Genomic DNA, 14,857 nt, shown 5'->3' with positions numbered 1-14,857 from the left:
TAAGAATAACCGAAACGATGACCGCTTACCTTCCAAAGAGGTAAATATTTCCATATTTCGAACTCGTATGAGATTTAAATTTAATATTAGAGATTTTGAAATTTCGAGAAGTTTGTAAAAAAAATGATTTATGCGAGAGAGATGTAGGATCATATAATTAAATATTTCGCACAACAGTAAATTAAGAATGGAGCTTCAAATACATCGTGGTATAATTATCGTATTTTTTTTACACATTTACAAGTCGCAGATATTTCCTCGAGAAATGGTTTGCAAAATATCTGAACGGTTTATCGGTTACTCTCTAATTATAAATTTCTAATTATTCTCGAATATACCTTTATGTCAACAACGATAATAATTATAAATACAACAGAAAGCAATGATTAATAATAATTCGCAAAGTGGCATACAGCTTTTATCCTTTATCTACTCGATGTCCGTCAAAGAGGAAAGACAAGGAAAATGGGAGGCCGCTCTATATATTAATTATGTATTTTTTATTTAACATCAAAAGTAATGACACTTGGGTTGTATTCGTATCTCAGAGATTGCGATGTATTTTCACATGTGTCGCGTGTGTAAAAACAGAACTTATCGAATAATAATTAATTAATTAATTAATTGCGAAAGGGAATCGTCAATCGTCAATCAGAATATAGATATAGCTGGTGGAGCGGTGTACGTGTCATTTCCGAGTAAACCGTATCTCTCTCTCTCTCTCTCTCCCTCCCACCCTCTCTCTCTCTCTTCCTTCCTCTACGCGGTGTACAAAGTGTGTAAATGTGTGGTATACGCGGCGTTTATAACGCAAGAAAAAAAAAAGAAACGGAAAAAAGGAGTGTATATACGGATAGACCCGTGAGACGAAGAAGCGGTCCTGTCTCTTTCCGGAGAGGAACGCTTCCCGGTCGAGGTCGCCGTCGTTCGCGCGTGCGATCTGTTTGTCCGTCATTCAATTATTTAAAATATATATACAATATTAATAAAACATCGTTCGCTTTACTTCCTCTCCCCCTCTCTCTCTCGCTCTCCCTCCTTTTAAACTTTTTCTCTTAAATCGTTCAATGATTCCGACGCGGTATGCGGCGGGCTGTGCAGGCGAGCGACGTCATTTTTTTCCGCGAGGATTCTCCTAACGAATGTTAGAGCAATGAAAAAAAAAATCTGGAAAAAAGCGAGAACTGCGCTTTTCTATCGGAGTGTGTGTGTGTGCGTGAATTTACGTTTTTGATTGCAGAGAGAATCGACGACGAGATGAAACAGAGAGTCGCTCGTCTTCTCTCCCTCTCTCTCTTTCTCTCTAAAAATATGCGAAAAAAGGGAGGAAATGAAGTGATAGCCGTGTGTATACATATAGGGAATCTAGGGGGGTCCTCTCTGTGTCTCTCTCTTTCCAAAGATACGAAAGCGTAACATTGTCCCGCACTCCATGGATAAGATAAGCTTGAGAGAATAGAAGCGTGTATAAGCGCGGCATCGTCCTGCTCAGTCCACCGCAAAAAAGGATTGTGTGTGGTCTTAGACCGAAACTTTCTTCCCCTGGCACGCGTCTTCTCTTCCTTCAATCCTCGTTTTCTTTCCTCCATCCTCTTCTTCTTCTCTCCATCGTCCTCTTCTACTCTGTCTTCCATCTTTTTTTTTTGTTCGCTTATACGTACTTTGTTTTTTTTTTCTTCAACAACACGATCTAGACTAAACCATATATAATAATTACATCTAATAATATCTTATTGTAACATGTATTATTATTAATATTATTATTATTTTATCATTATTATTTATTTATATTATTATATACTATTATATATTTTATTAATAATATTTAAATTATTAGCCTAAAGTAAAGAGGCGGCGCACGACGGCAAAGCATTTTTTTTGGGCTCCTACGGCCCCCCTACAGGCACGGAACACCCTGTCGACAACGCCGCGGATCTTCTCCGTAGCTTCAAAGATATCCACCGCATGCATACGCGAAGGTATGTTCCTCTCTTTCGTTCTCTCCCATTTTCTCTCTCACTCTTTCTTTATCCTGCACCTTTTCATTCGTATCCGATCCGAAAAAACGGACAGCGTTGAGAGCGACAATCGCGCGCGAAACGAATTCTTTAAACCCCCGCATTTTCGTTGTGACAGAAGTGATCGATCTTTTACGGTCGCGACATTAAAATCGAGTCCTATTCATTTCTACTCCGGCTCGGCTAATCGCTGTCTCTTTCTAAAAATTACAGTTTACAATTCGCCTATACAACGCAGACGGAGAAGGAGAATTTAATTGATCGGCGTCGATCGAATTTAGAAACGCCACGATGACTGGATAGTCCGAGTAGGATAGATTTCGCGCGATGGATACTTTTGAAACGTCTCCAATTCCAGTTCCCGATGTACGAGCTCGCACGCGAGTCGTGATCCGTCTCTATCCGATGCCTTCTTCCCGCACTCGTCGACAAACCTTTGCCTCTCATCATTCTCTTCCACGTGGGACATTGCAAGTACACCCTAAAAAGGACAATGAGAACATTTGATTTTTTTTCCATTCTTCCGAGTTGATCAGTCGCACATCCGGAATGCAATTCGAGCCTTCCCAGACAGCAAGCATATCCAAAAGATATAGTAGAAGGTATCTCGAAGACGTCTTTGGGATGTCTTCTGAACATCTTTAGGATATTCGTGCTGTCTGAGCTGTTTCGGGTCTAGTCGAGGCGGCGGCACCGGACGGAAGAAACCGGCGAAGGAAGAAACGTTTCGCGTTGTACGGGGCACCTCGAGAACACGTCGATTATTGAACACTTAGGGTAGTTTTGGGGCCTGGGCCGCCGAGCGAGCGTCGCATGTTCACTCATCGAATCCCGCGTTCGCCACAATCGATCGATGAGAACGCGATCACCTCTCTCGCGGGTCATTATATAATTAGCCACGCAATTGCCCGATTCTCTCTTCGTAAAAAGCAATGATGAGCTGGACTTTGGATTGTTTGTACGCGATACGCAAACGAAAGAAGCGTTATTGTTTGCAAAGGAAGTGGAATGATTATCGTCAGAAAGTCGAGTGCGTCTTAAATTAATTACAATTCTTTTAACAATAGACACGAATGTAATATAATGAGAGAACGGTGTTTTAAAATCCTACCGTTTCGCGATATTTGATACAAAATTTTTGAAAAGCAGAGAGAGAGCATATTCCTTATTTATTCCTTCCCTCCAGAAATGAATTGTGGCCATCCCATCTCTTTTCAAGTACAATTCTGTGTAATTTTCAGACATCGTTAAAGGAAAATTTCGACAGTACCCATTTCTCGTCTTGCATTTCTTACGCAACCATCAACAGCTCGATCGCATCCGAGACGAACGCGGGACTGAGATGGACCCACCCCGGAGGAGACGAGAAGAGGGAGGATATAATATATTCGTGCACATACACGGTTGCGAGATCGCGTCGATGAGAAAAGTCTCGGATCGTCCCGGCCCGAAAAAAAAGGAAAAAAGTCGCGTGGCAGGCATTTTAAGTCACCGTTGTGTATTGTTTCGATACTACATGCACAACGCACATACACGCGCACGCATACACACACATACGCGCAACACGGACAGCGCGCTCGCCGGCTGGCTAACAAGAGATCCTACACGCTGCTACACAGGGCGTTCCGCGTTGCGGGGGGGGGGGGGGGGGATCAATGATTTATAGCGAGCTGTCCCGCTGGCATTTTAAATCTATGAAAAACTAAGAGAAGGAATTTTTATATTCTTCATTTAGCTTTTACCTAAGTAAGAACATTTTTTTTTTACTCGCTTCCTCTGCTCCGGTCTGTCCCTTTTACCTTCTCTATCTATATTCTGCGTACATATACCGCACCCCTTCTCTAATATAAAGCATTCGTGTGTATTCCGTACGTTCATTATCCCATTATCCTGCCTCGTTAAACTTTTGTTATCTCTCCTTCTCCTTCTCTCTCGTCGTTAATCAATAACGTTTTATAATAATTCATTTATCTTCTCAAATGGCATGGCTTTATTTTCTTTTTCCTCCGATTCGCCGGCAACCAGGCCGCGACTACCCACCGCTTTATTACCGCATCCGCCCGCGCAATCACATAACATATCGTTTATCAGTTTGTATATCCTCGTCAATTGGTAGTGATTCAGTTGATAATTATTTTACATTTACCGTTCGCATACATATCCTCGCCGCCTAATTATACCTCTTTCCCCTATCCTCCTGTTGTTAGATTACGAATGGAATGAACCATCTCCGTTGGAATCTACTCTGATCAACATGCACCTTTCTTCGAACCTGTCTCCCCGTTTGTTTTCGCGTCTGTTAGCGTGATATTATTCTCGAGCTAAGAGTCATAACTATACTGAAACTACGCGATACGTCTTTGCCGTTTTCGTCCTGACAGCTACACGGATTAAGACTCAAAACCGAATGTGTATGTTGTTTATTTATAATAATAAATACTGCGAATGCGGCTTTATTTTTAATTATATTATTTTTTATTTCATTTAATTATTTATATAACTCTCTCTCTCTCTCTCTTTCCTTTATTTTAGTTATTTTATCATGACGTATAACTATAGACCGTACCGATATATCTATCGTAACAGGTCCTTCGTTACAATTAACAAGTAATTAGATTTTCGTACGAAGTATATATTTCGGTGTCACGCGAGATGCCTAAGAATTTTCTTTAACGGTTCTCCTGTTATATTGAGCACTTTTTCCGATTTGCTCTTTCGCGTCGGCTTCTTTGCTCTCTTCTTTTTCTGCGAGTCTATCTTCTTGTCTTCGACCTAAAGTTCTTCTCAATGGAGGGCGTGTTGTGTGTATGTGCCGATCTTTAGCGTACTGTTATTTTGCGCGCATTGATCGACGATCAACGAAAGCCTATTATTATAAAGTTTCTTGGTAACGCAAAGATGTCTACGATAATACGCCACTAATAGTATAAGAAGTCGCGTGAATGTAGTAATTTGCATCCGGCATACATAAGAACACGTGATTCCGTGATTCTCCGTCGTACATTAATGTTCCAGTCTCTTGAGTGCATGTCTATTCCCGCTGCCGTTCCGGACTTTCATTCTCATTGCCGCCTCGGCTTCCTTTTATCCGTGTTTCATCACCATTTATCACGTTTTTTTTCTTTAGGCCTGACACTCGTGCATCAGTCGCATTACGGCGTCATCGATTCAGCGATTCTTCCCAATCATCTCTTTCTCTCTTTTCTTCGTTCCATCTTCCAACGACCTTTGCACAATATATTCTCGTCCAGAATCTAACAATAGCAGCAGCACCAATCATCATCAGAAAGCCCCGTAGTTATATTGTTGGATGCAGAACAGAAGGCGCGACTTCCCAATCGACTTTCCAATTCGTACAATAGCGACTGGTGAAATTTCCTCTCGATGAGAATCCCTCCTTTTTCTCTCGTACACCGGATCAATTTTTTGAGACTATGAAACCTGGCACGCAAGCGTGCAAGCGATTGCTGGCAGCAAAGCCAGAACGACGAACGTGCTCTTTGTACCTCGCGCTGTATCTATAGCGCTAAAGGGTCCCCATGTCGCGGAGAAATAGCGCCTTCTTTCTCGTCGTGAGAGCAAGCGCGAATCTCTGCGCATCCTTCGTTGTCCATCCGTTGCTCTCCCGACACGTAACTCGGACAGACCCAGTAGCACGTTTCGTGTGAAAAGTGTTATATATCTGTTCAACATGAGTGATTTATTTATTTTTCTTTTTTCAGGTGTATATCTTTCAAGTGTGAGTATGCGTCTCATTCTCTCTCATCATCATTCTCTCTCTCTCTTTCTCTCTCTCTCTCGCTCGCTCTCTTTCTCTCGCTCTTTCGTCCGTTCACTCGTCCTCTTGCGCGCGCGCTCTGCATGCGTGTGATTTAATCCCCCTTGCGTCTAATAGTAAGTTTCTTGCTCGAGCCATCCGCCTGGATTCCGGCGGAGATAGAATCGTCTCGTCTCATCATAAATGAAGATGGCGAACATGAACGGCAGAGCTGGTAGCCACCATACGAATCTGCAACGTTACATATATGAGTTACTAATGTTTGTGTTGCATTGTCGATTGTATACTGCTAATTTGAAAGCAATTATGATTCAACGATAATAACATTTTAATCACAATCCTTATGTATTAAGTAAAAGTCGAATTTTAATGTTTATTAGTAGCATTAAATACGTAAAGATTTGAATAAATATATGATCAAAGTTTTTTTAAATTTGGTTCTTGATACAAATGAGGAACTTTACGATAAAGATGGATAATACATACTTGAGAGGGAACATACGAAGACCCTTGTCCATACCAGGCGTGTAACTTAGGAACGCAGCGAGGGCGGTCTCAAACACGAGGCCAAAGTTCAGAGCCCAGTTTCTCATTCCCTGATGAATAATCGAGTTGCGGCGTGTTTTGCAGACGATCAGATCAGCCCATTGCACAATTACAATCGATACGAAGAAAGCTGTATGGCAGGTGAACTCCAGCGTTTTGCGGTCTCTATAAGTCTGTTTTTTTTTTGCAAGAAATAAATTTATACAATCAGTTGTAGATTCCTTTAATATATGAATATGTCAAGAAATTTAGAATGAATTAATTAAAAATTGAATTAAATTTTTATTTACAATATTATCTTCTTTTTTTATGAATTATTAATTAGGAAAAATTGATTTGCTGAAAATTAAATATCAGAATGCTTTCACACAAGACAATGTTCAATTTTTCTCGATATCACTTACCCATTCCTGACCATAGCTGTCGGTTAGATCGTTAATAGCCTTAGAGTCCCATTGTTTCCGGATGCCAAACAGATATAGGGGCAGGAATCCGTTTTCAGCCATAATGACAAAGTAGACGAAGAAGCCAGCCGCGGCTTGGATCATACCAATTTGACCATATGCCATCGAGATAAGCCTAAATACAGATAAACTCGTTGAAAAGTATTCTTCCTTCGGGAGACCAATGACGCTGCTTGCTGTCAAATTTCGAGGAATCTGTATTTTACCGTGGCAACTTTAAACACAACACGTTTCTTTCTTCGAGAGTAATTATAGTAAAATTTTTTATATAAATATAAAATTAAAAAATTTAATGGCCTATGTTGGACTTTTTAAAAATAAAAATTTGAAAAAGTTAAATGTAAGATTCTCAAGATTTCTCATACTTCTGATGAAACATGTATTAAATGCAGAGTCCTTTGATTAAAAATGACTTTTACGTTGCATCAATTTGTGAAATTTTTTATTTCCATCTCTCGGTAGTGAATTCTTTCCACACACGGCGTATTTCAGGATTCCTCGAGATTTCAAGAAGCGTTTGCCATCGACTATCCAACTTTGGTGTTACTTCTAATAATCAAAGTCTGTGTTAAAGTTAACAGAAGCCATAGTCACCGGTTAGGAGCAAAATGCAAATTACTTACCGACGAGTAGGCGAACGGTTAACGATCGGTTCTCGACAGTGAGATGCATGCCACAAACGGATACGGACAGAGACAGACAGATAAATTAGATAGACAGACAGACAGACATAGTTGTCGCTTGCCAGGTCTCACGGACAAGCTGCACGTGAGACTTTGCACTGGTTAACATCGAAGCTGCCCATTTCCCATAGTTACCTCGCGCTACCAAAGCTTACCCCGCGCACGTTTCCAGTCCAGTTGAGAGTTAGCATTAATTTATTAAAGCGATTTACTGGCTGGCACACAAGTATTTTATACTATACTATAATCGAAGAGTTCAAAGCAAGAAGGTGGACCGAAAGTCCGCGATAATATAAGGCTTTTAAATGTGACTTTATACTTGAAGTGGAGCTTACAAGATTTCATCTGCTCTTGCTCCAAATGTCTTGACAATCTGGCTATAAAGAATCTTCCCATCATATAATATTATCGATCGTTACTAACAATTTAATTTAAGGATTGCACATCATTTGATAAGGTCTAATTTGGATAAAATTGCAAAGACATAGAAATAAAAGTGTCTCATTTTTTTAGGCTTTTATGAGTGGAATTATAATTTACAAGGGGAATCGATTGTTAAGCCAGAGTATCAATATAATCAAACCGTAGTGTAATTTTGTCTACTCCTCTTATTACATCTGTAAAAGTTGTACTAAACTCTACAAGAAATCACTACGAATAATCAACCAATGTGAATCATTGTCAAAGCAATTGTAAGATCCATGCAATGAGAAAATATCTGTGCGCAGGGTCGAGTTTGGAAGCGAGTCGCATGCGACGGTTTAGCAATCACAGTTAGTTGAATTGGACGACTTAATGGCCGACTCATCAGGTCCGGGAAGCGCAGTCGGACGGAGAAGAGCCTGTAATTAGCGAGTTAGATTCGCGCAAGCGTGCTCAGCGGATTCAAGGTGTCAAATGTAGAGAGAAGGGCTGCAGAGCGGCATTAAAGTTCCCTGACGTTGGGACGTCTGGTACATAATAAGCGGCAGCGCGACGGAGACCGATATCGCGATCGCGATCCAAGATCATAGATCGTAGCGTTGTTCGTTGAGAAAGAGGCTGCGCTCAAGCTGTGCATGTCGCTTTCAAAAGCTGCTCTCGGCGACCGGTGTTGTGCTCGCCATCCTCGATGAGAAATGTTTAAAAAAAAAAAGATCAAAGACAGCGAAGAAGAAAAACAGTTGATTGAGATAAAACGTGCATTTCGTGGAAAATTCGTTGGTAGATAGTCGCGAATTCGCCGTTTTTCCGGCGATCTTAACCCTCGGTATAAATCTATCCAACTCGTATCTGTCCCTGGAAATATATTTTCATAAAATTTATGCAAATATATACTTTAGATAAATATACATCCCATCTGTAATATATCATAAAATTAGAAATTCTTAGTTTATATATTTATTAAAAATTATTTAGTAAAAAAAACATATATATTTCTTATCCTTATATTTAACAAATTTTGCAGTTCATTTCAAGATAAAATTTCCAGAAACAGATGTGCATGTGTGTGTATCCATCGAATAAAGTAACCGGTAGATTAGAATTTGATGCTGTCAATATCGATAGGATTTTCCCACATCTCAATTTCAGTTTCACATTCAGTTATCCTAGATCCCGAATATTATCCGTGTAATAACTGTATCAACTATATAAATTTATAATCAACTATTGACAGCACAGTATTAATGAAGTTTTCGAAATTCGCCCGCGATTCGCTCGCATACACCTAGTGCAACGACTAAGAAAAAGTAACACGTAGATAGTTTAAAGCTAAACGATTAGATCGCAGCGTGTATGTTAGTTTTGACCAGGTAAGAAATTCTAAGTGTGAGATTCTCTATGAGAAAAAAAGCATTCGGCATTCTCAACATCTGATAACTCTTCTCTAGAGGTCAAAAACTTGCTTTGTGCTCTATCTAGTCAACTAAATTCCTAGAGTCGGATATCGTTTGTCTGCAGAGTGTCTACCGAGATCTCGTACAACTCAGAATTTTTGAGAAAGCAAAAAGAGACTCTCGTTCATCATCTTATCAATAAATGTATCAAAACGCTTTATCAATCTTAAAGAAGATAGAAGATACAATTTTGTCGCTCGACCGATTTTTTCCCTTCAAGACGTACACGATGTCATGAAGAATTATGTTTTACGAGAGAAAATGGGAAAGATATCCCACGAATTCATCATCAGAGTTAGTAGACACTCTGTTATTTCGTGTATTGTACAAACATCCGCGATCCAAGTTGAAATCGCACAATATCCGGATCAAAAATAGTGTGTATCGGTGCATGAATAGAGTGTCTATACACACAAAGATGAATAGAACATCTATAACACGTATACACGATCCTGGAACGATCGAGATTACTTCCAACTTGGTTCGCGAGATACATTTGCTGTACGCGTGTATATTACGTGTAAAATCAGCCTCGTCGGAGCAATCAATCGCTGTTGAAAACGTTACATTATGTTACGTAAAGTATTAACTTCAAAATTGATTTTTAGCACCGCTATCACAAGATATTATTTCACTGCTATGTAATCATACGACTTGTTCATCCTTTGCTTAGCATTCTTCTAATCAGTCGGTTAGTCAACTTCCTCTAATCTATCCTCAAGACAGGAATCTCAGACAAGTTTCAGGCAACATTAACGTTCGCGCATGCACGGGCAGTTGAATTTGCGTTCTCGATTAAGTTACTTCGAGTCCCTCTACTTGCCAGGCAAAGGATCAAGTAGATTTGACTGTCCCGACAGGTGTATCTGTCTGTGCGCTGTGGTAGTGAATGATGTGTGTGTGTAAAACAGATGGATGCGATATAAACGTGAATAGAAACGTGTGTGTGTGTGTGTGTGTTTAAATTAGTCTTGATACGGATGTGAGTGCAATAGGTTTTGCAATGGGTTTCTGTTGGTTTTTTTCTTTCTTGGTGGTAGGTGGGTAATTGGAAGACCCACCTTCGGTTGACAAGATTGTCTCTGTAAGGATCGCGTGGCTGCCGTTTCATAATGTCCGACTCCGGTGCCTCGTAGGCTAGCGAGATGGCCGGCACCTGCCATCCACCATTGATTAGAAAGTGTACTAATTACCCCCTCCCCCACCCGCATTACAAAGAAGTTATATGCGAGAGATACATGTAACCGCATTATGGTACCACTATACTTTATGCACATATACACTCCCTCTTGGGAAAATATGTAAATGCGTACGTACGCGTAGTGCGAGCGAAAGAGAGAGACTCGGAGGTTTTGCGCAAACCAATCACATATACGTGTATATATGTGCGTAGGCACGTTGTCATTTTGATTCTTTGACATCCCCTCAAGGGTTTGATGCTTCAAGGTGGCGATTGTTTTCTCCCCCTGAAGGAGAAAACTGTAATCGCCGCGATCGGTTTCACACTAAACGCAGCCTATTCTAAGAATAAGTCGTCTTTGCTGTTAAAAATTGCGTTAGAAAATTGTGCCATAAAATTGCGTTAAAGTGTATGTAGCGGAAAGAGAGAGGGAGAGAGAAACCTGCGGACAAAACTAGCGAGTGTATCTGTGCATCGGATCAGCGCTGCGTTTAGCCTGACGGCCCGAAGAAGGAAAGAAAAATCGTTCGTGCCATATCCGTGATGCAAGTGAAGAGAGAAAAGTGAGATTACACGTGCACGCGTGAATCTCCCCCGTCCTCCTTTCAACGTCCTCTCGTGCTGCAAATCTCCAATCCTTATCACCCGGCTCTCGCACTTTTCGACTGAAGCATCGTCTTCAGCGGTGCTCGATGTTCCGCGATGTAAAAGATGAAGGGTAAAGGCCTTGCAACGATTCTAACGTTACAGTAATTTGAATTATTTTAAAACAACTTTGTTATACGTAAAAAATTCGCTAAAGTTGTATACTTTAATTAAAATTCTAGAAATTCATGTACAACTTTAATTTAAAAAAATTTTTCTGGAGAAAAATTTCTCTTGTATATCGCTTAATCATCAAAAAGCTTGCAAATCAAAGGGACAAATTAAAGGAGCGAGATAAATACGCGTGTCATCGAGCACTTTTGAGACTCGGGTGAGAAAGATCTCTTCTCTTTCGTGCACTTCGAGTACGATTCTTCGAGCATCGTTTCCGTAGTTAGTATCGCGGCAGCAAAACCCCCTGATGCATTCTCGTCTTTGTAAAAAACTTGTAAAAAATTTGTAAAAAACTTTGTTACCGAAGTGACAATGAAATCATTAAACTATTCCCAAAAGAATCGCGCTGTACATCAGGGGGCTGGCTGCCACCGCAGCAATTTTCCCACGTTTCTCCAATTAATATATGCATATAAATCCCCCGGCTTTCTCCCGTTTAGTAATTGTCGTTTTTGCATGTATATCAGTCGTTTCAGCACCCATTAGAAAGTTGCCAGTCGCAGAGTGGGTAGAGTAGGCAGCGGCAGTAGGCAGCGCATTACAGAATAAAACGTGAGAGGACTGTAAAGAATAAAAAACTGCAAGAAAAAGTTCATGACGCTCAAAAATGTACAAAAGTGTCTTTCTCTTTTTTTGGCGGTGATATATGGTGGCAAGTAGAACAAACGGTATAGTAAATAGTAGTAAGTATAGTAATAGTAGTAATATAGAGTAAGTAGTAATAGTAGCAGCGGCAGCTGTGATATATAGTAGATAAAACAGTAATGGCAGTAAAAATTCAGTAACTATATAAGTAACGATGCTGGCTTGTGGTTGTAGTAATAATGATAATAATAAGACTAGTATATAGACCAGACAAGAATAATAATGATAATAATTACTGAGCATCAAAGATTAATGTAAATATATATGTATATATATATATATATACACATATATATATGTACACACATGTCTATATATACGTAATACAGACTACTCCCGCAAGAAGACTGCTACAACTCAAAAAGAGTGTAATTTTGTTGGTTTTTCTCAGCTTTGTATTTATGAGACACTACTATGTCAAAGTTTCAAAAATATCTAAACATGTAAAATACGCGAAAACATGACAACATAAGCGAAAATATGACATGCTGTCCAACTATTCTAGATAGAGAGATACGCGCTTTACGTGAGATGTCACTTTTTGATTTGCAGTAACGTTCTTCCAGGAGTGCGATATAATGTACGTGTAAGATCGATTAGAATTCAACTAGCTGATTAAGCTTCGTCGACTCTAATGCGAAACATTTGTTAATTTTCATCACCGAAGCGCGCTTTGATGGGGATAAATCCTTCCCGTCCCGCCTCGTCCCGCTCTTCTCTAAGCGATTTCGTCGACGAAACTTGCTTTTCGCTGAGTTACAAAATGACTAAGGAACGATCGTTGCTCAATTGCGAGATCGATGAGAAGGAAGAAAGTGAATCGCTTGATGCAGAATCTGATGCATAGCTTTTCTTCTCTCTAAGAAAAATCTAGACAAATTCTAGAAAAAAAAGAGAGAAAGAAGAAACGAAAAGTAGAGGAAAAAATGAGAAAAAATATGAAACAATGCACATATCGCGCGACAAATCTTACCGTTCTGCATCCATCGATTCAATCGATTCAGCTGACGTCTAACTATTTTTCGCTGCGTAAGAGTTTCATTAAAGAGTTTTGGATGAAAACAAATAAATAAAAATGTCTAAATAAAGTATCCTATAATAATTTCAAGCTCGTGATTCGCGCGATTCCCGAAACAATCGCAACAATCTCGTCCTTGTTCATTTATACGTGTATTCCATAATTAAACCATCGGGTGGATTTTCGCCAAGCGAACGTGAACCAATACCAAGTTGAAAAGAATTTCATTTTCCCGAGCGAGGCGCAGCAACGATAAAACCTAGCCCGAGGCAATAGAGGCAGCCAGGAACAATGGAGATAGATAGATAGACAGACAGACAAGATAGAGGTAGAGAAGAAAAACGAGAAAAAAAAACGAAAGACAGAAAAAAAGAAAGGAAAGGTATATCACGTTTCTATGCACAAACCGACGTACGAGTGACAATTCTATTCTATCGTATAATGCTATTCTACTCAAGTATTTAGGGAGAAAAAAGGACAGAGAGAGAGAGAGAGAGAGAGAGAAAGAGAGTACTACCGTTTAATCTACGAGAGAACATCTTCGAGGAGTTTCCAAAACGTATAAAACTTTTCAATCTCTATATCGTTCAGTTTCTATGTCGTTTGAGTCTTCTTCTTGTGGTATCGACGACGACGCGAAGCAGGTTCACAAACGATCAATATTAACAAATTGAGTTGCACATTTAAGATATAAACATCACACAATATTCACAACACAATATACAAGTGCCCCTTGCATTTACGATGCCTGTGTTACGATTTAAAAAGGAAGGCTAAAAAAAATGATAGTGATAGAGCGCGAAAGATGGTATGGGGAAAAAAAGATGATGGAAGATACATGAAAGGACAATAGATGAAAAGAGAAGATAGATATACTAGATTTGTATATATGAGAGAAAGAAAGAAAGAAAGAGAAAGAGAGAGCGAGAGAGTGAGAGAGAGAGAGAGAGAGAGAGGGGGAAAGAGAGAGAGAGAGAAAGCGCACGCACGCAAGAGAGAAGATGGAGACAGATGGGAGATAGGGATGTGGCATAAAAGAGATAAATACCATTTTAACAGGAAAAAAGGCGATAAGTCAAATATCAAAGGGAACGATCACACATGCGAGTTCTCACAACGATGCTTGTCTGTCTTGTTGACGTCTCAGTAATCCATATACACCTCAAGCCAGTGACAGACCACGACAGGATGACGACTGCAGCGAGGAATTATAAAACAACGACGAGGAGCTTTCGAGGAGAATAAAACTAGAGATAGTATAAGTAATAGAGACTTATATATAAAAAGAAAGAGAAAGATATATATATATAGAGAGAGAGATAAAGAGGCTTTGCAATAAGAGATTGGCTTACCTTCGGCGTAACGAAATAACACTAATATGATCAAGGATCATCCTGATGGAAGCGTTTTTGTGACTATTGATATAAAAGGAAGAGAAAATTTTCTCGACAAGGAAAATCTTGCGATTGCCCGTCTCACAAATCGATCGTCTCGCGACAAAATATATATGTATAGAAAAGAAATATATTAAAAGATATATTACAAGTCCATTTTTCGTCAAGATAACGGAATAATATATTTGTCATTCGAATTACATCTCTTCTGTAGATACAAGCTATTCTGACAAATGGATAACAACGACAAATCGCGGACGGGCAAGCGTCTAATGTATAACGAGATTCAATCCAGCTTATTGTTAGAGCGAATATAGAATATACGAATAGAGAGGAGAGATCGGACTGAAAATAAAGCTCGCGTGTCCCAGCAACCAAACACCCGTTCAAGTCTGCGTGCACCATATCCCATCACTGTTACCTTATCCGCATTTT

The 14,857-nt window shown here is 39.7% G+C and overlaps 1 protein-coding gene across 5 annotated transcripts in view; it reads right to left on the bottom strand.

Moving 5' to 3' along the window:
• Nucleotides 1–483: 483 nt before the first annotated feature.
• The window catches only part of Atpalpha (sodium/potassium-transporting ATPase subunit alpha), a 70,436-nt gene continuing 56,062 nt past the window's right edge, over nt 484–14,857 (bottom strand). For 4 of the 5 annotated variants that reach the window (XM_083085632.1, XM_083085635.1, XM_083085636.1 and 1 more), the window contains 3 exons: nt 6,747–6,921; nt 6,283–6,515; nt 484–6,027 (listed from right to left, as the gene is read on the bottom strand). In XM_083085632.1, the coding sequence (XP_082941758.1) occupies nt 5,907–6,027; nt 6,283–6,515; nt 6,747–6,921 (529 nt within the window). In that variant the 3' untranslated portion in view covers nt 484–5,906. Of the gene's footprint in view, nt 6,028–6,282; nt 6,516–6,746; nt 6,922–10,427; nt 10,523–14,857 lie in introns of all 5 variants that reach the window. The other variant, XM_083085633.1, reaches the window with a different exon arrangement.

This window comes from Camponotus vicinus, unplaced genomic scaffold, assembly GCF_025532165.1.
Source record: "Camponotus vicinus isolate PSW18456_S1 unplaced genomic scaffold, iyCamVici1.0 SCAF_12, whole genome shotgun sequence".
Taxonomy (NCBI): Eukaryota; Metazoa; Arthropoda; class Insecta; order Hymenoptera; family Formicidae; genus Camponotus; species Camponotus vicinus.
This window is presented reverse-complemented; position numbering and strand designations above follow the sequence as displayed.